The sequence below is a fragment of the Urocampus carinirostris genome, chromosome 1, assembly GCF_059441175.1.
Source record: "Urocampus carinirostris isolate Australia breed hairy pipefish chromosome 1, RoL_Ucar_1.0, whole genome shotgun sequence".
Lineage (NCBI taxonomy): Eukaryota > Metazoa > Chordata > Actinopteri > Syngnathiformes > Syngnathidae > Urocampus > Urocampus carinirostris.
Window position 1 is genome coordinate 34003876 of NC_142349.1, and position 25930 is coordinate 34029805.

Below are 25930 nucleotides of genomic sequence, written 5' to 3' on the forward strand. Positions count from 1 at the left end.
GGAATCCTAAAATGAGCTTAAAACCATAATTAGTGTTAGGGTTCCAAGTGTAAAAAAGTGGGATAGGATTTTGAAGTCAGATAAAGTTTAAGGTGCAAGATATGGATTAAGAAATAGGTGTCCAAACCTTTTTTCAAGGGCTCACAGAAAAATATTGAAGGATATGAGAGAGGGCCATAGAATCGTTTTTAACTCTAATTTACCAAGTAAATCAAAACGGGAGTGTTCTGTTTTTCTATTAAACTAATCTGATTAAATTATATTTGGTTTTCTGTTCAATTTATGTTTTCACACATTAGCTTCGAGGTTAGGGCTATGTTTAAAATTAAAAGTGGAGTAAAGCAGTCAAATAAGTGACTCCTGTAGAGGTCACTCAAATGCTATGGGGACAAAATACTTTAGAGTTACACAAATCAATTTAATTTATGATCAGGAATAAGGTGTCAAGCCATACTTAAGGTTCTGATTGAAGGGGTACAAGAAGAAAAAAACTTTTTTTTTCACTATTTGGCCACCGTGATGAGTTGAGTCGGAACCCCTGAGCCCTAGCTCATATTAAGGACTTGATGTTTACATTTAGGTACATAACACGTTTTCATTTATTCCGTGTCAAAGAAGGAATGCACGCGGAGGATTGGCAACTCCTACAGGCTTTAGAACATAAAAATCTGAAATAAAATTAGGATGCAAGCTTTTCATTTCTGTGTGAGAAAGAAAAAAAAATGTTCATTTTAGAAAATATTTTTTGTATTTCCATTAGGGTTTTTATCCTGTGTTAGGGTTTAAAACTGCAGTGATTGGAGTAATAGCAGCGATCTATAATAAAAATTGGTTATTTACAGATTATTGGTTATTTACAGTGCAAATAAGGGTTACCTTATATGAAAAAGAGGTGCAAAGGACACCCGGTGCAAAGTATGTCAGTTCAGTGCTGAGTGAAGTTATATCGACAGTTCTAGGGAAGAAGTTGTCCCTGAGACTATTCGCTCTGGCTCGAATGGAGCTTTATAGCTGGGAGCAAGTTGAACAGATGGCAGCCGGGGTGAGTAATGTCCTTTATGATGTCTTTTGCTCTGTTCAGACATCTGGAATTGTAAATGTCAGTCAAGAAAGGCAATAATAATAATAATTTCCTTTGTATTGTCATTCTTTGTAACAATGTACACAGAACGAAATGTCGATACACCTGACCCGTTGTAGCGAGTCGATGCAGCCGCAGCCAACAGAGGGCGCCGCCATTATACCAATTAGGTATGTCTAGGCCGAGGCGCGAACCAGCGACCTCCCAGTCTCAAAGCGGGCACACTACCATCTAGGCTACTGAGCTGGTATGGGTTGCCAATGATCTTTTGTGCTGTTTTTATCACCCTCTGCAGACTCTTCCTGTCTGCAACTGTGAAGCTGGAGTGCCACACTGACACAGCGCTGGTCAGCAGGCTCTCTATGGTGGGGCAGTAGAAGGTGACCAGCAGAACTTGTGATCAGTTGTTCTTTTTTGAGCCGACTCAGGAAGTGTAGGCGCTGCTGGGCCTTTTTGACCAGGGCTGACGTGTTGGTTGTCCAGGATAAGTCCGCAGAGATATGAGCTACCAGGAATTTGAATAATTGCACTCGCTCCACACAATCACCGTTGATGTACAGGGGGCAGAGGTAGCGGTTTCTCCCGAAGTCCAGGATGAGTTCCTTCATCTTGGAGATGTTCTGTGTTAAGTTGTTGGTTACACACCACATCTCTAGGTTCAGGACCTCATCCCTGTAGGCCTCCTCATTTTTAGCTGTTATCCCCCCACCACCGTTGTGTCATCAGCAAATTTGACGATGATGTTTTCTGGGTGGGTGGGGCTCCAGTAGCACTCTACGTGTATAGGGAGTACAGGAGTGGGCTCAGTACACAGCCTTGCAACAAGCTAGTGGTGTGGGTGCGGGCAGATGCTGGGGTTGGTTGATAAAAAAGTTCCCGGGCTGGCAAGGATTTCTGGTATAATAGAGTTGAACGCTGAGCTGTAGTCTAAAAAGAGCATTCTAACATAGCTCCCTTGTCTCTACAGGTTGTTTAGTGCACAGTGGAGAGCAAAATATAGCCTCATCCCCCTCGGGAAAACTTTGCTTAAACTACTCAACTTTGGCCGGACGAAATCAATTGTATTTTATCAACAGAGAAAATGTTAATGTTTTTGTCAGAACCAGAACAGATATAGGACCCAATCGTGTGACGTTCTCACACAAGCTTTTAATTTTCTGGGAAATGGGAGTCATGCACGTTAGGAAGCCGGTCGGGCGTGGAAGGACAGGACACCAGAGACTGACAAAATCGATAACAAATCAGGGTAACGAAAATAAACAGGGAACCAAAAGTAGAGAAACTAACCAACAGGACAAGAATAGACGGAAAACAAAACTGGAACCCGAAATTAAACAGTACAAAAATAAACTGGAGCAATACCGAACTGCAGATTTCACGGACAGGAAAACAGGACAGAACCCACGTCTTGTGGGGCAGAAATTCGTTGACAGGAAAACAGGACGGAACACACGTCTTGTGGGGCAGAAGTCCGTTGAGGGGCTGACCCTGAAGCAACAGAGCGCTGAGCTTTATATACACAGAAAGTCAATCTCTCAACGAGCCGCAGCTGCGCCACATCGGCGGGGCCGATTGGGCACCATGGCAACCGTTACACACATGGGCGGGGCTGTTCGGACACCATGGCAACCGTGACACACAGGCGCAGCCAATTGAGCGCCATGGCAACCATGACACGCACAGGCGCGGCCAAGTGGGCGCCATGGCAACCATGACAGTTTTCTTCCGTGCTGGCATTCTTAAGCTGATTAAATCGCCTCATGAGCAGAACTTGATGTTTCCTTTCTCTCATTGTGTATATCACTCAAAGGAGTAAGGTGATAAAGGTTACATTGACGCTCAAGGCCACTTTTGACAACGTAATAAAAGACAACTAAAGTTACACATTGAAAACTTTACTAAACTAAAAAGTGTGTCCACTTGAGCTATATTTTCACAACTGCAAGAGTACCTTAAGTTAACAAGTCCAACAACAGAAAGACCACAGCGGCACAGGGGTGAGCTCTTGAAAAGCAACCCAGAACATCAACAGCAGTTTTGAAAAATTTCAGAAAATGTAAAAAAAAGGTTGATTCATGCGCAATTTGGACACAATTGCAAGAAAGTAGCCCTTTTCTACATCATAAAATGGTCTACAATTTTCTGCGAATTGAAAACTTCTCGAGGAGCAGTTCATCTGATTCTACCAACTTACTTATGACCAAAAGTTTAATGAACATGCAAAGGACAAGAGAAGACATCTACTGTCCTTCAACAATAATTACGAGTGAATAAGTTAATCTATTATTAATGAAGAAATTATACAATCATGTCTAAGTGTAGCCAGTGACATATTTCAATGTTTCAACACTTGAAATTAAGCAGTTAACCAAAAATTTCATCAATAATCCAACCCATGATTCAGATAAGGAACAAACCAAGTAACCAAAATGTCAGTCAAACTCACCAACCAGTCTCCAACATTATCTTAGAACTGATAAACTCTACTTGTATCTCATTCTAAACTATTGTGCACCATCAGGATAGCACTTTTTAATTTAATCATGCATTTGACACTTTTCAATTTCAATAAATTACACCAGGCATGTCAAATATACCTGCAGGCCAGATCCGGCCTGTTGGATGATTTAATAAGTGAGTCTCTCGATCATTTCTATCAAAAGTAACAAGTTTTAATAATTGCAAACCAAATGCTTTCAGACCGCTAAGGGGCAAGATTGAGTTTGTATAGCGTGGTGAGTCGGTTCAAGTGTAAAACTGTATTTACTGGACTGTTAAAAGATACCAGTTCACACATTCATTCAAACATTAAATTATTTTTCCTCATTGTTTGTGAAAAAATGTTGTGTTAGGAAAATCTGCCTGTCATCCATGATTATAATATGTGAGGGTATGCCTTCGTCAGAAAAGAAAGTCTGGATCCGGCCCCGGAGCCATACTGACTTTCACTGTATTTTATTCTAGCCCATTTTGGTTCCAGCAGCCATTTCATGTTCGCATTCTAACGTCAGTCATCTCAATTTGACCTCATATTTCCTAAATTGGTGGTTTATACAAACAGATACCCAAGCCTAAATCTGGTAATGATTACATTTCTCTTTTGTCGTGTGTTCGGCTGAGACTAGTGTATTTTTGTCAGCAGAAAGGCTCAAGTATGAAGTATAAGCATCTTCGAGGTCAGTGTGGACAATGTCTTCTCATTGAAGTAGTTTGTTCCAATCTGCAAGCTGGTCTCTCCTCCATTGTGCCTGGTGAAGGTGCATATATGTGTATTGTCCCTTTGTTGTGAATAGAATCAATAGTCAAGATCTGATAAGAAAAAGCGAATGAGGTTACACAAAGGAATCCAACAGAAAAGAACCCTACTTATAATAAGCTAAAATTCCAACCCCTAAAATATCATAAATTATATTATATTTTCAAGGTTTTTTTAAGAACAAAAATGTAGCCTTTTGGTCTTAAACTAGTTAATTCAATTTTTTACGTGCATTGAAAATATATGAATACAAAGGTTTTTTTTTTTAAACTGAAACTTTGTGATTTTTGAATGCATCCTTTTGTTTTAAGTGTTTTTTTTATCCTTAATGATTTAGTTCAAAAGCAGTGACAAATATAGTAACGTATGTATGACATACAGTAACTATGCTTATTTTAAATGCTTATTTTATGCAATTTGGAACATTTTTACTCACGGCCGCCATCTAAAGGCTTGTGTCCTTATTGCAGCCTATGTCAGCTCCTCTATGATGCATGAGCAAATAGGCACGTTCGGAAAAAAAACCTCATCATCTTTCTTGGGGTTTGGGTTGGTGTTTGGACTCTACTTGAAGAAGTTATCTTCTTACTTGCACCATTTTTATTGTACATTAACAAATAGAAACAAAAGAATATAAGCATGACCTCCCTCTCCAGCACTACTCCAACCCCATTCCTCCTACCTAATCTAGATGCCTAGAACAGCTTTTCTAAAAGTCAGATAAAAGCAGATAGGTGCGTTGAAAAATAACTCATAAGAGCTCCTTCAACTCAGTTAGGCATTGTTAATACATATTGTACTTAATAGAGAAAGAATTTAATTTACAATGTTTTTATGGACACCTCAAACATTTTACTCGGAAGGACAATTATTTTACTTATTTTTCTTTTTTGAATTTACTTTGTGCATTTTGGCAAATAGTTTGTGCTACACCCATTCATCTAGCATCATCCACTTATGTTGATGTCTGGTGCGCCCCAGGAGGGCGGCTTATAGGCTTGGAATTGGGACAGGTGTGTCCAATCGCCACACACCTGTGTCTGAGCCTTCATGAGGACATTTTGGACAGAGTCTGTTGTTGTTTCATGATCCGTTTTCAACATTTTTCACCATCAATATCACCATCACCTTTATCCAGATTATCCGTGTTTGGGAGGTTTGTCTTTTGTCTTATGGTTCAGACAATTTTATTGTTTTTGAGCATCTGTGTGTTACTTTGTTCATTATTTTGTGATTAAATACCATAATTTGTGAGCACCTTGCCTTGTTCCCTGCTTCTCAGTGTTTGGCTCCACAAAATCCCCACAACTTATTTGGAGTGGGGTCGCAGAGGCAGCATCATTAGCAGGGAGACCTCCCATTCCCTAGTCACTTTTTCCAGCTCATCCAACAGGATCTCAAAGCAACCCCAGGCTTGTGCAAAAACATCATCTCTCCAGCACGACCTGGGTCGCCCCAGAGAGACCTGGTAGGTTTGTGCAAGACAGGGCTCTATTTTCATTCCTAAGGACCTAAACAATGAAAGACTTTTCTATGCTAAGAGATTTATTGTAACTTAAGCGTAAAGGTCATGGCGTGACTTGTGTTACTAATTTGCGTGAGCGCTAACAAAGTGACGGAAGAAAGTTTTAAAAAAGAAAAAGGAACAGATGCGGGAATAACAATCCTATTTCCTGACTCCACGCTCCACGACACACCAGACGCTTTCCCCACCTGGCGGGCAGATGTTATTTTTCACTTTATGACCGCAGTCCCATCGACTTGTCCCAAAAAAATATGCTGCCAGTGGGAGTCGCCCATCCGTCATGCAGCTTGTCCCCCAAGACCATTTATTAAGTTAGATCGCTGCTGCGATTCGCTTTCAAATGGGTTGCGCGCATGACTGGTTGCATGGTCTTCCAACTACATCTCAAAACCTACATGCTGAGGTTTTGAGTTTTTCCTTGTCTGCATGTTTGTTCAAGATCAGGGGATGTTGAATTTGTGGCCTATGCAGTCCTTTGAGACATTTTGTGATTAAGGACTATACAAATAAATGTGATTTGACATAGATAGATAGATAGATAGATAGATAGATACTTTATTCATCCCCGTAGGGAAATTCACACTTCCAGCAGTCTACCCCGTTGTTTATTAACAGATTAACATGATGCACTAGGGGTGCTTGTAGCGGAGTAGATGACGTCACGCCAGTCCAAAATTTCGCCATTCCTGCGGCAGATGGAAAACTTTTCTTTGTAAAAATCCAGGGATACACCACCTCGTGTTAGCAAGTCCGCCTCCTCTCCGATTCCCCCTGGCTTTCGTGTCTCTGTTTAGCGGCGTTGAAGCCGGAATAGCTCCGGGTGGCTACACGTTAGCGTCCGGAATGCTAAACGTGAGCTACGTTCCCGCAAAACACAGCAACTGCGCTCCCTGTGCGCTTCGATGTTTTCCACCAGCACTCGATGATCTTATTTGGTCGTGAGTTCGCATTTACCATGATTACGGATGGTACCAAAGACTTATAACGCCGCTAGCCGCTTCGCTAGCTCCGGCTCTTCTTCCACGATAGGCCCCTTCATCACGCCGGCACGAGAATTCTTCAGGGCAAGGAGTTGAAATTCCTTGAATACACGCATTTTTTGTGCGCTAAAACCCAGTTTGTACAAATAATCATTTCACTGACAGCTGATGTATGAATGTAAGCAGGTGATCGCAGAAGTATTCAAGGCAAGGAAGTATTTTGATTATGAGAACCAGGGACTGCAGTGAGGTTGGTGTCTGGTGAGACACAGTCAGATTTACAAATAAGTGAACATACACCTTAGTCATAATTTGTTTGCAAGAGCAAGAAAGCACTATGTAAACTGTAGCGTAGAATTTTTTTTTTATTGGCTTACCTTAACTCAGAGAAGTTTGGCTCGGGGCACCATCCAGACTTTCTGTTCTCAGCCGAGCCGGATGAGTAAAAGAATGTCAACTCAAAGATTTTCGCTTTTTAGTATTATGCTTTATCATTAAGCCAACAATCGTAACGTACCTTAAATATTATAATTATAGATGACAAGGGATCTTTTCTAAACACAACACATTTACATACCTGCCAACAGTACAGCTTTACACATTAGACTAGCGCTTTACGTCCTTAAAAACACCTGCCAATTTAAAAAAATTGCTTTTTCAAAGTTAAATAACAACAAAAAAAATCTCGCGACTAAAATTCGAGACTGTAATTTTGGTCCACGGTTGCTTTATTTTGAAGCGAGACTAAATCTAAACACGTCCAAAGGTCACATTAGATTTCTGTTTTCTTTAAAACTTCGTCCACCTCAGGTTTTAAACCAATGGTTCTCAAACTTTTGCAGGCTGGCGCCCCCTTGGGTCCTCAGTGAAGTCATAGCGCCCCCCAACCACCCGCTATTCACAGCGCTATTCAAACTCAACACTGCCCTCTAGCGGCCAGAGAGAGCATTTAGTTTGCATTTGTTTGAAAATACATAACTTTTGATACAGATGACTTAAAGATACTTTTCTTTTTTGAGATACTCACACATTTATGGCGAGAAGGATTTAATCATCCAACAGGCTGGATCTGGCCCGCAGGCTGTATGTTTGACATGCCTGCCTTGACTTAGAAATGAAGTCTATGCGCTGCGTTTTAAAAAAATAGGCATCCATAGAAAGGTCATCCTCCAATAAAAACAGAAAGTCCAAGTAAAAAGTAAAAAAAATACTGGATGGTTTGATGAGCTATTAGCTTGCCAATACTATCACTGAAGTGTGCTTCAAATTGAAATCCTTGGTCTCACTATCGCCCTCTGCCATGAGGCAAGATAATTGCATGCCTCACCCTGTATCTGCTCACGCTTAGCACAGTAATCAGTAGATACAAACTGTATTATTAATATTTATAGTACAATACGGAAATTCTTATTTTGAAAACCCCCAAAATAGTAAAGTTAAATAAACTTAAACCATGAATAAAAATAACCATGAAATATTTCACATTTCCACGATGTAAAGTCAGGCACAATCTCAACTGCATCACCTGACTGCATGTCACTAATATTAGACACCTGAAAACAGAAAAAGTGCTACTTACAACAAAAACTTAACATTGAATCCCCCTTTTCTAAGTGTTGCCCACTTTTTCAATTCAAGCACATTTAGAAATTGTAATTCCTGCATTTAATTCCACTCGTTAAGATGCACTGCAATCGGACTCACGCATAGCTATCCTCATAACTGGATCGTGTACATTTTAACACATTACTCTAGTCCTAAATTTAATTTCCCTGGTTCTTATGATCCTTCACTTTGATGTTCAAATTCAACTGGTTGCTTTTGTTTGCAGCTTTCTTAGGTCTGGAGATTTGCCTCTTCTTGCTGTTCCCAAAGAAAGGGTAGGCAGATCGATCCAAATATAGATATTATCAATACTAAGCACATACTTGGATCAGATTTATACGACTGTCCTGGGATTGATACTTCACCTCTCCACCAATCTCCTCAAAGCGCTGCTTCTCTATGTAGTTAACACAGTCCTTCTGTCTCTCACTTGGCACCCTCGGCCACTCTCTTAAGTTTATGACAGTTTATGTGACTGACAGATACGTTTTAGCACCAATCCCTGCCTTGCCTTATCCTGCATCTTGCCTGCCAGGCAGAAGATAGGGCCAATCAGTGTACAAATGTCCTTAATAGAAGCTAAATATTGTTACAGACATTGTTACATTTAGATTTTTGTTACAATGCTGCCTTTTTTATTTGACACTCTTGGTTTTTGTTCTTAAACAGTTGTAAAAAAAATATTTCTATTTTTTCTTCTTCTTATACTTTTGAGGTTTGAATTGTAATTATTTATTGAATGAAAAAGTTCTATGATTTTAGGCACAAGAAATGTTTCTCTTATTGGAATGGGTACAATTCAAAATTTAACTGTATAAAAAAATAGAAATATTTCAGAACAAAAGCCAAGAGTCAAATAAAAAAGCTGAGGGTTCTCCATTTGGGCCCCGGTGCTATGGAATGCTCTGCCCCCTGAAATTCAATCTGCAATCTTAGTGGAACTGTTTAAATCTAGACTTAAAACAAACTTCTATTCTATAGCTTATGAAGGACCTATATTTCATGGTGACGATATTTGTGTGTTACAACATCCATTTTGTCCTGGTCATCCTGGATGGGTGATTACCTTACGTGCAGTCCCTTCTCTAGGTTTCTTCATTTTCCTCATGTTGAGGTTTTTGAGTTTTTTCTTGCCCTCATGTAAGTTTTAGATCAGGGATGGTGTAATAATAGTCTGTAGTTTGCAATAATCTGTGGTCTGTGCAGCCCTTTGAGACACTTTGTGATAAAGGGCTATACAAATAAACATAACTTGACTTGACATTATATTTACAAATAGGTGAAAATAATCAAGGTCAATTCAAGAGCTGTATTCTTGTCCACAATGTTTTTCTCGTCAATACTGGATGAGGTTGCAATGTTTCAACCAAAACCTTGAAACATGATGCCCCTGGGGCGGCAAAGGGTTTGGTTTTGGCAGTTTTCATAGAAGTATCCCTTGAAGAGGAGGACTTGCGCATTCTGTGGGACTCTCGTAAATCTGTGTACGCAGTTTGCTTGGGCGAACCCTTTGTGGATGACAGGTGAGGCACAGTCTCACCTGCCTCCCTGACTGCAGGTAGTCTCAATCATGTTGCACTTTAAGAAAAACCTGTAGCACATAGAAGGAAAATGAACCATGAATTGACCTTTTTTTTTGTAATGCACAGGATTAAGAGCAACATAATAGTTGACATTTAGCCAGCAAATCTATTTCCGTTCAGGCAACAAAACCTAGGAATAGTGTGACCTTTGTGTGCGTGTGTGTTTCCTTCATCGCTTACTCAGAAATGCTCGTGTGTGAATGCGTTGCCCTTTGGACGCACTGCTAGAAGAGAAATCTGGTGCTCAAATCAACCGGACACATATTTATACCAGTGACCAATGTTCCCTCTAATATTCCACGGGTCTGAGCGTTCACACAAAGTCGGTGAGCAGCGCTTGAAACAACAGTGAGCAACCATAATCCCAAGTGTGGCAAGATAATTAATTATCAAACATGTCCAAAACTTGACATCAAGTTACAATTTGCTGAGTTTCCAGCAATGCAAAATTATTTTTCTCTTTTAAATGAATAGACTCATGTACTATTGCAAAGGTTGTACGGCCTACAAACGTCGTTTGTTCTTACAATTCTTTCACAAGATATCCATTTCTTTTTTTTTTCCTGATATATTCTGTCGCATAATATTAACATTTTTGGGGGCTTATTTAGTCGGTTGTAAGCTACAGAACTGTACTTAATCACATTTTTTAGTGGAAGTACAATGTTGGCAACAAGATTCACTTGATATAATTGAAAATTATTTGAATGCAACACAAACTTTTTCTTCTTTTTTCTGTGTTTTTTTTTTTACTTTTTAAAAAATTGCTTTGAAAAAAATCTCATTGTGTTTATATTTTTCTGAGCTGTTTCTTTCTTTCTTTTTGTTCTCTATTTACATTTTTCCTAAATTTCTTTATTTTCTTTTTTTCTGGCTTTTTTCTACATTTTTCCTTCTATTTGCTCTTCCTTTTGTTTCTTTTTTTCTCAGCTTTTAACTACTTTTTCATTTTGGTATTTGTTTCTTTTCTGTTCTATTCCCCCCTTCCTTTAAGTCATTTTGTGCATAATTTTACATAATATTTGGTCATGTTGGGATTAAAGAAGCAAAAACAACCGGAAGAGCCTTTTAGGACCCGAAAGAGCCGGTTCCTTTTAGTGAGCTGAGCCGAAGAAGCCGGTTCCCCGACAAACTCTACTAACTTTACTCAACTTCGTTTTCCTTCGACTCGACTTCAAAATACCGCATTTAGGACACAACGTCAGGGGAACCCGTGTATTTTTACCTTCATGCACTGTAACTTTGACTTGAGTCGCTTCTTAATTAGTAATTTTGAGCCCTCATTTTTGTGCGCTGGCTAGATTTTCTTGTGAGAATGTGTGAGCAGTGCGCACGCGCGCAGCTTAGAGGGAACACTGCCAGTGACAGAGGTTTTGTAAGGTGAGGCACAGTCAGATTCACAAATAGATGAACCTACAGCTTATTCATGATTTGATTAGAGTGGATAGTTGTGAATTTTACACCTAGGCCTTCAACTCCAGTCTGAAATAGTGATGTGTCTTTCGCCAACGAACCAACTTCATGAGCCGCCTCTCGGAAGTGAAATTTCCCAATTTTATTTGAGGACTCTTGGTGAAAGAGAGCTGACATTGGCCATTCCCTCACGCCGGGCCGGATGTGGTTTGATATGTTGGTGCCGGCCATCCCCGCCGAGCGCAGATATTTTTTAGGCCAGCAGAGAAGGCCCTCATGCCCACCGCTGTTTGATTGTCAGAACGAGAAGGCATTATATACGCTGTAGCATAAAATATAAGTGTTATTGTCAAGTCAAGTCAAGTCAAGTCATTTATTTTTGTATAGCCCTAAATCACGAAGAGTCTCAAAGGGCTTCACAGATTGTTACACTATATTACACAGACTATTGTCAACCGACAAGAGGAGTAGGTTATTCGTATGCAATAGAGTAGAGGTGAGTTTTAAGTTTAGATTTAAACATTTCCACTGAGGTTGCAGATCGGATCTCAGGGGGAAGAGCATTCCACAGCACCGGTGCCCGGATGGTGAACGCTCTCGAACCAGCAGAAGACTTCTTTGCTCTCGGGATCACCAGAAGACCGGCACTCTCAGATCGCAGGCTTCGGACCGGGACATAGCGGCAGATCAGATCTGAAAGATAAGAGGGAGCAAGTCCATGTATGATTTTGTACAGTACTAAGAGAACTTTGAAGTCACATCTTTGGCTAACTGGGAGCCAATGCAGGTTAGCCAAAATCGGTGTTATGTGATCGTACTTTTTTGTCCTAGTTAAAAGCCTCGCTGCGGCATTTTGTACTAGCTGAAGAGACTTGATTCTGGACTTCGGGAGACCGGAAAGTAGTGCATTACAGTAGTCGAGACGGGAGGTAACAAATGCATGAATTATTGTTTCCGCATCAGACTGAGACAGTATTGAACGGATTTTAGCAATGTTGCGAAGATGGAAGAAGGCAGTTCTAGTAATTTGCTTTACATGCATCTCAAATGATAGATCAGGGTCAAATATGACACCTAAATTTTTAACTGAGTCACTCTGTGTGATGTGACATTTGTCAAGGTTCACAGCAGTTTTTGAGAAGAAGTCACGGCATTTAGAAGGACCAATGACTAACATTTCGGTCTTTTCAGGGTTAAGACGCAAGAAATTGAGTGACATCCACTCTTTTATCTCAGTGAGACAGGCCTCCAAATTTCCACAGTTTAGTGTGGAAGATTCCTCCAACGGAAGATATAGTTGAGTGTCGTCTGCGTAGCAGTGGAAGCTGATATTGTACTTGCGGATAATATCACCTAATGGAAGCATGTAAATGTTGAAAAGTAGGGGGCCGAGCACAGAACCCTGCGGAACACCGCAGGTAACATTAAAGGGCTCAGATGTCGTTTCACCATATTTCACACAGTGCGTCCTATCTGAGAGGTAGGATCTGAACCACGAGAGGACGGTTCCTGAGAGACCAATCCATTTTTCCAACCGTTCTAGTAGGATATTGTGGCGCACTGTGTCAAAAGCAGCACTAAGATCCAGCAGCAGCAAAAGTGATGAAGCGCCAGAATCCATTGACATTAGGAGATCATTTGTTACCTTGATCAGCGCTGTCTCAGTAGAGTGGTTAGCCCTGAATCCTGATTGCATCGATTCAAAAAGGTTGTTCTCAGATATGAAAGCATTCAGCTGCTGTGCCACTACTCTTTCGAGTACTTTAGAGAGGAAAGGTAGGTTTGACACAGGTCTGTAATTACTTAAGATTTCTGGATCAAGGTTGGGTCGTTTTAGTGTGGGTTTAATAACGGCGGACTTAAAAGCTGCTGGAACTACACCTGAGGAGAGTGATGTATTTATAATATTTAGAACTGAAGGCCCAATGACGCTAAAAAGACTTTTAATAAGTGAACCTGGGAGCGGGTCGAACTGGCAAGTTGTCGGTTTGGCCGCAGTCACCACTTGTTTGAGATCATCAAGTGACAGTTCACTAAAACCGGCCATTTTCCCTGGGCAGCCACCCTGTCGTGCATCTGTAAGTTTCAGTTCTTTAATATGAGTGGTACTAATAGTATCTTTAGCAATTTCTTCCTGTATGCATTGAATCTTTTTAGTGAAGAAGACCATTAAGTCCTGAGCAGAGTGTGTCGAACTATCAGCGGTGGTCTGTTGCCTTGTAAGCGATGCTACAGTGTCAAAAAGGGCTTTGGGGTTGTTCTTTTGAGACGCAATCACCTTCGAAAGGTAGGCCGATTTTGCAGAGGCAAGGGCCGCTTTATACTTTAACAAGCTATCACACCAGGTTTGATGGAAAACCTCAAGCTTGGTAGCGCGCCATTTTCTCTCCCATTTCCTGCATTCTTTTTTAAGGGTTCTAGTTTCATCAGTAAACCAAGGTGTGCGTCTTTTAGGACGTGATTTTAGTTTTAAGGGCGCTATGGTATCCATCACACTAGTCAGGGTGGTATTGAACTCATTCGTGAGTGAGTCAATCGAGCCAGTGTATTTAGGAAAGGACGCAACTGCTTCAGGAAGGAGTTCAAGGAGCTCAGAAACTGTGCCAGTGCTTATATTGCGTCCGCTAAATCCTTCAGCTTTTTTAACACTACATTTAGTTAGCACCTCAAATGTCACTAAATAATGATCGGAGATAACGGTAGTACACGGTAGCACCATAATGTTTGAGGTTAAAACTCCTCGAGTCAGAATCAAGTCTAGCGTGTTCCCATTTTTATGGGTTGGCAAATCAACTAGTTGAGTAAAACCAAATCCATCAAGTAAAGAACTAAACGCAATAGTGAGTGAACTGTGTGGGTCATTCATATGAATATTAAAGTCTCCCATAATTATAATTTTGTCTGCATAGGTTACTAGTTCAGACAAAAGTTCAGCGAATTCGTCTAAGAAAGTTGTGTATGGCCCAGGAGCACGATAGATAGTTATTACATCAATTGACAATTGAGGGGACCGCGTCACAAGAGCCTCAAACGTTTTGTAATTATTAGCGGTCCGTGGATTAAATTTAAGCGATTTTTCGGAGATTAGCGCAACACCACCACCCCTTTTCAGCGTGCGTGCTGTATGACTACTCTGGTAGTCTGGGGGAGAAGCATAATTAAGCGCTAAGTACTCATCCGGGCGTAACCACGTTTCACAAAGACCCATACAATTCAGTTTATAATCACGAATAATATTATCTACAAGTAAAGCTTTAGGGGCGAGGGATCTAACATTCAAAAGACCAAATTTTAGCTTTGCTGAATCATTTGACTTAGCTGAACTCTTTGTAGTCTTTGTCGAGATCTTCAAAAGCTCCCGGCGTTGTGGCCGTTCGTGAGCGCTGAGTTTAAAGCTTCGGTTGTCCGGCGAGGAATGAATGGTGGAATTAGTTACATCCTCGCGTCCATCCTCGTGTCCATCTTGCTGCTTAGACTTCACACGCTTCACACATCTACCTGCACGGCAGCCGCGTTTCCTTTCCGAACGGCGTCTCCGCCGTCGCCGCTTATTAAGAGGGATGGATGTCCACAACGAAGCCGGGTCTCTTTGAAGTTCGCTCGGTATATCATGAGCGGTATAAAAAGTGCCCGAAAAGTCGAAATTTAGACGCTCACCCAACCGAATAAGTTCGTCCCTACTGTAAGTGGTTTTAGCCACACATGTGTCCAAAAGTGAAAGCAAAAAAGACAAGAGAACAGCAATAAATAGAAGGTTAGCTGGAGAGCTACGAGCCGCAAGCATGTATCCATGCGCAGTCGCCATAGATAGCTTTTTGTCTTATTTACTTTGTCTTATAGCTTATTGTCTCCCTTACCCTATAAATGAAGTATACGCACTGCTCCTTTTTGTATCAAAGCATCAGTGGATATGTGATCCTCTATTATTAGAAAAAGTCTATGCAATAAAAAAGAAATTACTGGATGGCTTAAATGACTGTTTCTTAATACTATCACTAATTGTATTGTTTAGGGGTGAAGTGCTAAATCAAAATCATTAGTCTCAGTATCACCCTCTGCCATGAGGCAAGAGAGTTTCGTGCCTCACTCTACATCTGCTGACTCTCAGCACAGTAAAACATTACATACTAATTGTATTAACAATCTTTATAATATCATAGAAAAACTCACTGATTTTAAACAAGAAAAGTCCAAAAATAATAAAGTTAAACGAGAAAGTACTAACATGATGGGCGGCACAGCGGATGGGTGGTTAAAGCGCATCCCCACGATGCAGAGGCTCAGGGTTCAAGTCCAGCTGCCGCAGCCTCTCCCCGTTGCATGTTCTCCCCGTGCCTGTGTGGGTTTCCTCCCACATTCCCAAAAACATGCATATCAGGTTAATTGTATGGACCAAATTGTCCCCTAGGTGTGAATGAGCGAGTGAGTTGTCTTGTCTCTGTGTGCCCTGCGACAGGCTGGCAACCAGTTTAGGGTGTGGAGGTGGAGGTGTGTGCATACTTTAGTGTTCATATAACTATCTGAGGGTCTTTGACAGGATTTTTAACTTTTCAAAATGGTTTTCATGAGAAAACTGGGCGTGAACTAAGACCGCGTTCAAGTGTGATCAGAGGAGAACTCCTCGCTATGTCGACTTTTGTTGCCGTTATCCTCACAGCAGCACTCTACAGTCAGTTGAGACTTTAAAGGCTTTGCTGTGAGTCATAGAAACAAAAAATGCGAAGAGGACGTCTCCTTTGTTGCCGTCGTGTCGCTTTTGTGCTCAAGTGGCACAGCTGCGCACCGCGACTCCTTTTTCCTTTGGCAGCCTTCTGGTGACACTTGTTGCCGCGTTGCAATTGCAATCGCAGGAAATAATGAGCCGGAATAGCCGCCAAACAACGCAATCGTTTTTCGGCTTCTTAATGGAAGCTGCAGCCGATGATATGGAAAACATCTCGGATAGCGTTCATCTCAACGTCAGACTTTTTGTTTAATGTCAACCCCTTTGAGTGAAAATGTACTTTTGTTGCTTGAATCTTCTTTGGCGTTTTTGTTATTATGGAAATATTCAACTCGCGGAAAATGGAACGACATGTAAAATAAGCTGCAAAGTAAAGCTCCAGCAGGTCAAGAAAAAATACAGCAAACATTCTTGTATCACGATTTACTTTTCACTGTTTCGCTACTTGGCGGATTTCCATTTTGCATTTTGTTATGTGTTCTGATTGGCGAAACTGAATTGTCACCCCACCCCTTCTCTGCCTGTGTCTGCCTGTGCGTCAATAACGTTGTGGTCTAAATTGTACTTGTACAGTGCCATGAAAAAGTATTTGCCCCCTTCCTGATATCTGTATTTTTTTGCATATTTATCACCACCGACAAAGTTCTCAGGTCAGCAAAACCAATTTCAACACATTAACCCAACACATTATAAAATACAGTTTAAAAAAATTATTTCTATTAATTAAGGCAGAAAAAAATCTAGGCCTATCTGGCTCTATGTGAAAAAGAAACAACAAAAATAAATACAAAATGCAGTTTTGAAATGTTGATTCCATTTATAAAGGCACAAAAAATAAAACCTATTTGGCGCCATGTGAAAAGCTAATTGCCACTGAACATAATAGCTAGGCCACCTTGGGCAGAGATAATCGAAATTAAACTTTTACAATAATTAGTTATAATTCTTTCACAAGGTTGAGGAAGATTTGCCCCACTCGTTTGCAAAATTGTTTCAAATCTGCCATATTGAGAGTTTTCTAGCATAAACTGCCTGTTTAAGGTCACACCACAGCTTTTCAATTGGATTTAAATCGGGACTTGGCCACTCCAGACCCTTCATTTTTTTGGGAGGGATCCATTAAGACGTCTACTTGCTGGTGTGTTTCGGATCGTTGTCCTACTGAATGATCCAAGAGCGCTTGAGTTTGAGGGCACGCATTGATGTTCTCCTTCAAGATCTTCTGGTAAACACCAAAATTTATTATTCCATCCGCCATAGCAGGTTGTCCTGGTCCTGAGGCAACAAAGCAGCCCCAGACCATCACATGTTGGCATTATGTTCTTTTTGTCAAATGCTGTGCAATTTCAGCCAGATGTATTGGGCTACACACATTTCAAAAATTAAATTTTGACTCATCAGTCTACGGAACGTTTCTCCAAAATTCGTGAAGATAATTAAGTTTCTTTTTGGCAAATGTGTGATGACTCTGTGTTCTTTTGTGACAACAGTGGTTTTTGCCTGGGACCTCTACTATGGATGCCTTTTTTGGCTAGTGTTTTTCTTATAGTGGAGTTGTGAACTCTGTTCTAATTGAGGCCAGTGAGGCCTGCAGTTCCTGTGATGTTTTTGAGGTTCTTTTATCCCCTCCTGGATGTAGTAATCTTTGTTGGTCAACCAATCCTGGCAAAGTTTGCCAGTGCTCCCAGTTTTTTTAATATGTGGATAAAGGTTCCGACAGTGGGTTGCTGGAGCCCTACAGCCTTGAAAATGGCTTTGTGAAAGATTTCAACCCTTTTTTCTATTTTTTTCTGGAATTTCTTTGGATCATGGCATGTCAATTGGTTTGATGATTTAAAACATTTGTAAGTAATCAATATGGAAAAAAACACAGAAACCAGGAAGAAGGCAACACGTTTTTTTTTGTCACTGCTTAATGTTAATGTAGAAAACTGCAACAAAGATGCATTGTGACTTGTTTTTTTTTGTTGTTGCTGCTACATGTTATTGGACTTCTTCTCATTGCACTATTTTTACAATGCACTTTTCTTTTTTAATTAAAAACATTACACTATTATCATAACTCAGACCAGTCTCTAAGCACTACATCATAACTATTTTTTTGCCTATTTATTCTGACAGTCTTTGATGTCATAATTTGCCCATTGCCCTTACCTGTGCCCGCTCGTTTGGCTTCAGCTGCTGCTCGTTCCCTGATTGGTTCCCCTCCTATTTAAACTCAACACTCTCATTCACTCCTTGTCAGTCCATCAGCGAACCCCCGCACATGCAAGGCAAGCACTTTTTGACTCTGGCTCCCGTCTGTCCCATACTGTCCTGTATCCTGCTCGTCCGATCCTGGCTTTCTGATCGTCTCCGGCTACCTGACTCAATTCCTTCCTCCGACCACGCTCCGATCTCCCGTCCCAGCTGCCCGACTTTGTTTCCGTCCTCCGACCACGCTCCAATCTCCCGTTCCGGCTGTTTGACTCGTTCCCGTCCTCCGACCACGCTCCGATCTCGTGGGCTTCCTGCTTATCCTTCCCAGCGAGCACCGGATCGCTGGCGACTGTTTTCCGGCGCGTGACTTCTCCGCTTCCTTAATAAAGCTTGGTGTAAAATGTCACGCGTTTAGGTCAACTGTCTGTGCTGGTTCTGAAATTTGATTTCTTTCTCTTTATTACAGTTAACACAGGAATGCCATGTTTAATCTTGTAGCATACAATGTTTTCACAACATTGATATCAAATACAATAAAACAATTCAATTCAGAACAGCTCAACGAACCTACATGACATATGCACGAATCTTTTTGAATTTCCAGCTTTTCTTAAAGCCATCATATCAAGAATACATTTTGGACCCACAAAAGCACCCAAAGAGAGAGGACGCTTCTTTCTATTGCAACAAAGTTAGACTTCTCCACATGCTAAACAATAAAACTTGTGGAACAATAGTCTGTGGTTTGCAATAATCTGATCTGTGGTCTGTGCAGCCCTTTGAGACTCCTTTTGATTAAGGGCGTCACAAATAAACATGACTTGACTTGATATGTCTCGAAATGTCATGCTCTTCTCTCAGTCTCCTTTTCGTTATTTATCTTTTGATGACATTGTTAATTCTAATTTGTGTTAATAACTTCTCATGTAAGGCAGCACGGCGGTTGAGTAGTCAGCGCGTCGGCGGTACAAATCTGAAGTCATGAGATCGAACCTTCCTGTGCGGAGTTTGAATGTTCTCCCAGTGCTTGCAAGGGCTTCCTCTGAGCATTCCGGTTTCCTCCCACATTCCAAAAACATGCATGTCAGGTTAATTGGCCGGTCCAAATTGTCCCTAGGTGTGAACGAGCGAGTGAGTTGTCTGTCTCTGTGTGCCCTGCGGTTGGCTGGCAACCAGTTCAGGGTGTCCCCTGCCCACTGCCTAAAGATAGCTGGGATGGGCTTCAGAACCCATGCAACCCCTTTGAGAATAAGCAGTGCAGATCATGGATGGATGAAAGGAAATTCTCATGTCGGCATCCCAACTACTTGACATAGTTTAACTCCCTCTTCGCATCCCAATACTTTAGACTTCATTTTAACAAATGTTTAATCTAAAACTTGTGTCCAAAATGGTTGTGTTGCAAACAACTCTTAACACCTTATTTCCTTTGCAAATTGTGATTCCAGATTTTCCGTATCTCAATGCGTTTTCGGTTGGAGGGAAAAGAAGATTTAAAAGAACTAAACCTCTTTGAGCATTCACAGCACAGGCATGCTTGAATTGATTGAATAAAGGGAAAAAAACGGAGACTCTAGTCGCTCTTTTGGATATGCGTCAAAACAAGAGGATTTTCTGCCAGGAAAGGGGATTACATTTGCTACACAACACGTATGCAGGCCAAGTGCGCACACATGTTGATTATTCCAACAGGCGTGCCGTGTGCTTGTAAGAAGATGCCATGAGCAAAACACAATCGCAATCATCCTGAACAGCGTCAACATTCGTGTGTGTGTGTGTTTTGTGACACTATCCTGCAGTAATAATTTCCATCTGCATAATGCATCGGAAACGGAATGAAGAGAATGTCGTTTTATGACCTGTGGACAAAATGACTACATTCTGAATTTATTTTTGGGAAGTCGTGAATCAGCAAGCATGTTCATGAATTAAATCAAAGTATGGTTGTGTTCATTTCCCACAATATTAGCATGCTCTTGAATGCAACCTGAACAGCGTGTATTTGGCATTTCACACAACAGATTTTGTAGACGCGCTTGTTCACTCATCTTTTTATTGGTATAGTGTTGTGGAACAACAAAAACAAAAATCTTAAGTTTATTGGGCTTGGTTTTGATATCATCATTGCATCAAAAGGAAGTCAAATCCAAACTCCAATTCTTTTGATTTTTTTCCCAAGATGCTCAGTGATTTCCCATGTGTTTAGATGCCGCATTCTCATAACATTGTGTGTCAAATATAAATTCGATGGCAAAAGCCGTTTTTTCCCCCATATAGGCAGTACACACTTTGACCACTTTGCTTTCAGCTCAAAATGAGATCACAGGGCTCGGGTGGCGATACTGGCCATGTTAGTATCGATCCGGTCCATGTATTTACTTGGTTAGTATCGATTGATAGAGATCCAATACAAATTTTTCTGCTCTGAAATATAACGATCATTTACATTTTTCATTTATTGTAAAGGTCGACAGATTATTTGAGCGGGCAGATTATTGGCACCGATATTTGTGAATTCGACAGAATGGTATCTGCATTTTAATTCATTTGGGATGATTATTTAGGCTCAGATCCAGCTGAGCCTCTTTTACCTCCCTCTGTCTCAGCTACTACCGCCTTCTGATTGGATAAGCGACAGGGCAGAGCCACTGAAGCAAGAAGACGTTAGAGAGGAGTAAACAGCGGCAGAACTGCTATCTCCCCAGTACTGACATGCTTGTGAAATTTTAAAAAGCCCGTGGTAGAAAAGCATGCGTGTGATCAAAAGATAGCATAAAAAGTGTAGTTAACTTGTTTTCGGGAAGCACGTTCAGGTAGAGACTGATATATCAGCTTGTATCATAACATTCAAGCGTGTGTGTTTATAATTGAGAGAGAGCATTAAAAAAAAAATCACGCTTTAGTGGAAGGCTGAGCGATTAGTTTGTCAAATTAGCTCTTAAACAGTGCTACAATCAATTCACTCAATTCACAAACTCTGTTGAAATTTTGAAGCACTTTTTGTTTATTTATGTCACATGATGGTTGTATTGAAGTTTTTATAACCTTATTATAAAATAATCAGGGATCTAATTCAAGTTTTTATGTGCCTTTATAAGAGTTGCTAAGCTAAATTGTATTTCCTGCGCTGTTAGTTTTTGGTTTAAGTGAAAGATTAGTCATGTTGATCGAGTTTAAATTGTAATTTATTCACTGTAAAAGATTTCAGGGAGCTATTACAGTTTTATTAGGATTGATAACAAATATTCTTAATTTCCTTTTAAATAAAAGTTTCTGACGCCAATTTGTAGGAATTTACAGCAGATTAATATTGTCTCCAAATATCGGTTATCGGCCTCTTAATACTAACAATCGAGATTGGCCATGAAAAACCTATATTGGTCAATCCTTAATTTATTGAATATAATATATCGGTATTGTATCGGTATTGATGGATGCTGTCATGTATTTAATTGGATTGTATTGATAACAAAAGTGCCAGTATCGCCCACGCCTACAGTACATTTATTCGATTCCTATTCATTAAATAAAGAGTAATGACAGAAGTAAATAAAATGTGGGACAATACACCACTAGCACACTATACTACATTGAGAAATCATTTGCATTCAAGGAATAGACGCCATTGTTGCATTGCACCACTCGCAACCTCAAAGCATTCAAGTCGCTTCCCGCCTTCGTGTAAGGGAACTGCAAGGAAATTAGCCGAGTTGTTAACTCGCAGCGCTAATGAAGCTGAGCCAAAGCTCCGCACACTCGACTGGCTGCCGGTTCAAAGGGCTAACGAGCTAATTTAGCGCCACGCCCCGAATCATTTTTGCAAAAAATAAACAATCTTTTTTTTTTTTCTTTTAACCTTTCCAAGACTTTTTAATTTTTCCCTTTAAGTTCGTCCAGCGTGCACGTTTGTTAAATAGCAGCAGGTCAGCAAATTCTTTCAGAACTAATTAGCCGCGGAATATTGTTTGCGTTTAATCTCAGCTGGCCCGACCTCAGCAAAGACGGGGAAAAATATCATAAAAGCAATCAAGCGTCTTCTGTTTGCTTTTTTAGTGCTAATGAAGAAACACAGACGCTGTTTTGTTGCCACTCGCTAGTTCAAAGTGTTAATTGTGAGGCGAGCAAAAACTCCTTGAGATGCCATTCTCTCATCGGTCACGCGTAAAAATAAACCCGTTATTGGATGACTTCATATCGACAGTAAAAAAAAAATAAAAAAATAAAAATCTTTGAAGTATTAGTTTTGAAAGTGAAACTTTGTAGTCAATGCCACAGAGTTGCAGCAGAGGCGTGTTCAGGAGAGTGATCAGACATGTAGTCTCTTGATAATCGCTTGCCGCGCACTGCTGAACGTTTTGTAATCGCTCACTGTGATTGCCTTACTGATCCAAAATGGCCGACGACAGTACAATGGATTTCGTTCTACAGGTTGCTTTGAGCGAGTTGGCTGATATGAGCGACAGTTCGCATATTGACACAGTTAAGGTTATCCTAAACGCAGTGGAAGGGTCATACCTGTCTTGCATTGTTCACAAACATTACCAGGCAATGTAAGACGATATATTACATCGCCAACAGCACTCGTCAGGGTGAGATCCTCCATCTTCTGCACTGTCGACGCCATGTTGGAAATCAAAGTAAGCGGTCTTTCTCCCGTGATTACTCGGGCACGCGAGCGCTCAATAATCACTGGCCGTTCAGAAGCTAGCGATAGCTCGCGATAGCAATCACTCACTCTCCTGAACACGCCTCAGGTATTAGTGGCTAAACTAAGATTTACTCATTCACGACCAAAGACGGATTTCCCCGCCTACGCTCATAACATGTTTTTAATTGATTGCTCGGAAAAATGTGCCAATTTTAAAGTACAATTCAGTTCAAAACTGGTGTATTTATAAATGAGAATAATCACACTTAAAATAAGCAACATATAATTTTGGTCTTCTTAAAAACACCTTCGGCCAGCAGGGCGGTTAGCACGCAGCCCCACGGTGCGGAGGTTCAGGGTTCAAGTCCAGCTACAACAGCCTCCCTGTGAAGTTTGCAAGTTCTCCCCATGTTGTGTTGAATGTGGCCAAAAAACTGACTAGATGCACAAGAAAGGTTAGATAGTGCAAGTGACAAATACGTGTTCAAATTATTTTTCTCATCCAGGCAGCCCAAACTCCACCTTGACATCGGGCCGGCCATTCGGGAAATCACCCGTTCTTCTTGACGAGTCACTGCAGCATTGTTTGCAGTTACTTGTCAGATTCAGAAAATTACAAAATATTTGTTAAATGTTAATACATGTGACATTATAATGAAAATGTATAAAAGTATGGCGTTTTTTTTTTATCTTCATAAGACTGAAGCAAATATTTGACTTGGGGATTAGAATTGTTACACCTTGGAGTAAGAGATTATGTTTTTTTTTTAAGGGTGAGAGTCTGCATCAGAATACACAAGCATGTGAGTGTTGAAGAATGTTTAGCTTTCAGTAATTGAAAACATAGACAGCTCGATGTATTTCAGGGCCCCTTGAGTTAGGGTCCGGTGAAGTGGGGCCACATCATGTTTTGTAATAGATAAAAAAAATTCTACTATTATCAAATAATATATACACTGAATCTCAAATACTAAATTTAAAGCACACTACAGGCAGAGCTCTCTTTATGCGAGCTAATCAATCCATCCATTATCTGCACCGCTTATCCTGAGTAGGGTCGCAGGGATAGAGGCGCCCATCCCAGGTATCCCGACAAATTCGGAATCGCAAGTGTTTTGTTTTTATCCCGCAAGCATGGTCATTATGGCTGCATTTGCTAGTGACTAACAGTGTGTAATATTTGACCACTAGATGGCACTGTATTGTCTGATGTGAATGAAAACCTGTACCAAATGATCACAGCATAGCAGCAAGATGCCGGACAACCATAGCGGTGACCTAAATAGAGATGCCAACATGTAAAAGAAATACAAGCTTCTCAACCTATGGTTTTTTATGAAAACAAACCATTGGTATAATAGTTTAGGTATTTTTGCCTTGTATTGAAATCAATGTGTTTTTTTTTTACCTAATGAAAGTTTTAGACCAATAAGAAGCATTCAATACAACACAGTCCCTTTAAAGAAACATTTTAAGTAAGATGACCAAAAATGATTGTGGAAGGGAAAACTAATTAGGCACTTTTATGTTTGGACTTTAAAGCTCAACTGATTATAAATGAAAAATCAACTTTATTCAATCCAGAGAGATTTGAGATAATTAAAGTTGTGTTGTGCGGTCCCTTCTCAAGGTTTCTTCATTTTCCTCATGTTAAGGTTTTTGAGTTTTTCCTTGCCCTCATGTTGTTTCCAGATCAGGGGATGGTGTAATAATAGTCTGAAATAATAGTCTGTGCAATAACCTGTGCAGCCCTTTGAGACTCTTTGTGATTAAGGGCTATATAAATAAAAATGACTTGACTTGACTTTAGCCAAAAAGTGAAAACAGTTATCTGGAGCCAGCAGCACTTTATTGCAATGACACATTCAATAATGTCACAATAATGATGAACAGACTTAATGATGTCACAATCCGTAGTTTACAGCTAAAACTGAGCTAAACGACCACAATTGTCTTGCATTCTTTTTAATCATTTAAATTCTCTGTACATTTCAAGTCCCTCACGCACAATACTATACAAAGAATTCAGAGAAATTGAAGTGTTTGGAAGGTGAAATGGATGCATGACGCATAAATTGGCAACAAAGAAAAATCTGTTCCTAAAGGATAAAAAAGTATGAGAATAAAATAAACAGGCCATAGATGGAGAGTGGTACATCAGACACATACAAAGCCCATTAAATACATCATGATGAAGGGAGTTATTGAAAAGCCAACTGTCCGTTCACTGTGCAGTAAAAAATAAATACATTTGAAATTGGTTTGTATATTTTTTGCTATCTTATGAAAGAAATTTAAAAGCATCGAAGGATTTTATTCCATGACATTTTAAAGAATTTGTGATAAATCACTGGTTCTCTTTAAATTAAAATGAATATAAATGCCCAAGAAAATGGAAAAGAATTGTCATTACAGTTTTTAAGGAAATACAAGTGACTTTATATTTCATTTCCATATCACTTAACAAATGAAGGTGTATACCTATTTCCATCACGTCTTTAACTTGCTAAATATGCATTTAATTTGGCAACAACTCCATTAGGTTCCAGAGTTTTCGTAAATAAGCAGTGCTCCTTGATCCCCTTGAACGTTCATCTTAGATCCTCCACAACGAGGTTTTCTTTTGGTCTAAGCAAGTCCGTAATTTTATTACGTTAAATTCCAGTGTTGGGAAGAGTTAGCGCTAGCTAGTACAAAGTGCAAAGAGTGGTTTTGATCTTCCTGTCGTCTTCTACCTGCCAAATATGCTGTCGTACTCCAGTAAGATGAGCTCCACGATCTGGTTCTGGTAGACCATGTGGACTGCCATGTTCCACGTTTCTATCTCGGGCCTCAGCAGGGTGGGACCAAACACGATGGCCACACTCTGGTTGGTCATGCGGTTTTCGTCACCATGCTCAATCACCCTGAAAACGCA

The 25930-nt window shown here is 40.3% G+C and overlaps 1 protein-coding gene across 5 annotated transcripts in view; it reads right to left on the reverse strand.

The window, feature by feature from the left end:
• Positions 1-24840: 24840 nt before the first annotated feature.
• The window catches only part of LOC148374420 (rho GTPase-activating protein 12-like), a 37519-nt gene continuing 36429 nt past the window's right edge, over positions 24841-25930 (reverse strand). For all 5 annotated transcript variants that reach the window (XM_088336225.1, XM_088336249.1, XM_088336242.1 and 2 more), the window contains one exon: positions 24841-25919. In XM_088336225.1, coding sequence (XP_088192351.1) covers positions 25745-25919 — 175 coding nt within the window. In that variant the 3' untranslated portion in view covers positions 24841-25744. The remainder of the gene's footprint in view (positions 25920-25930) is intronic.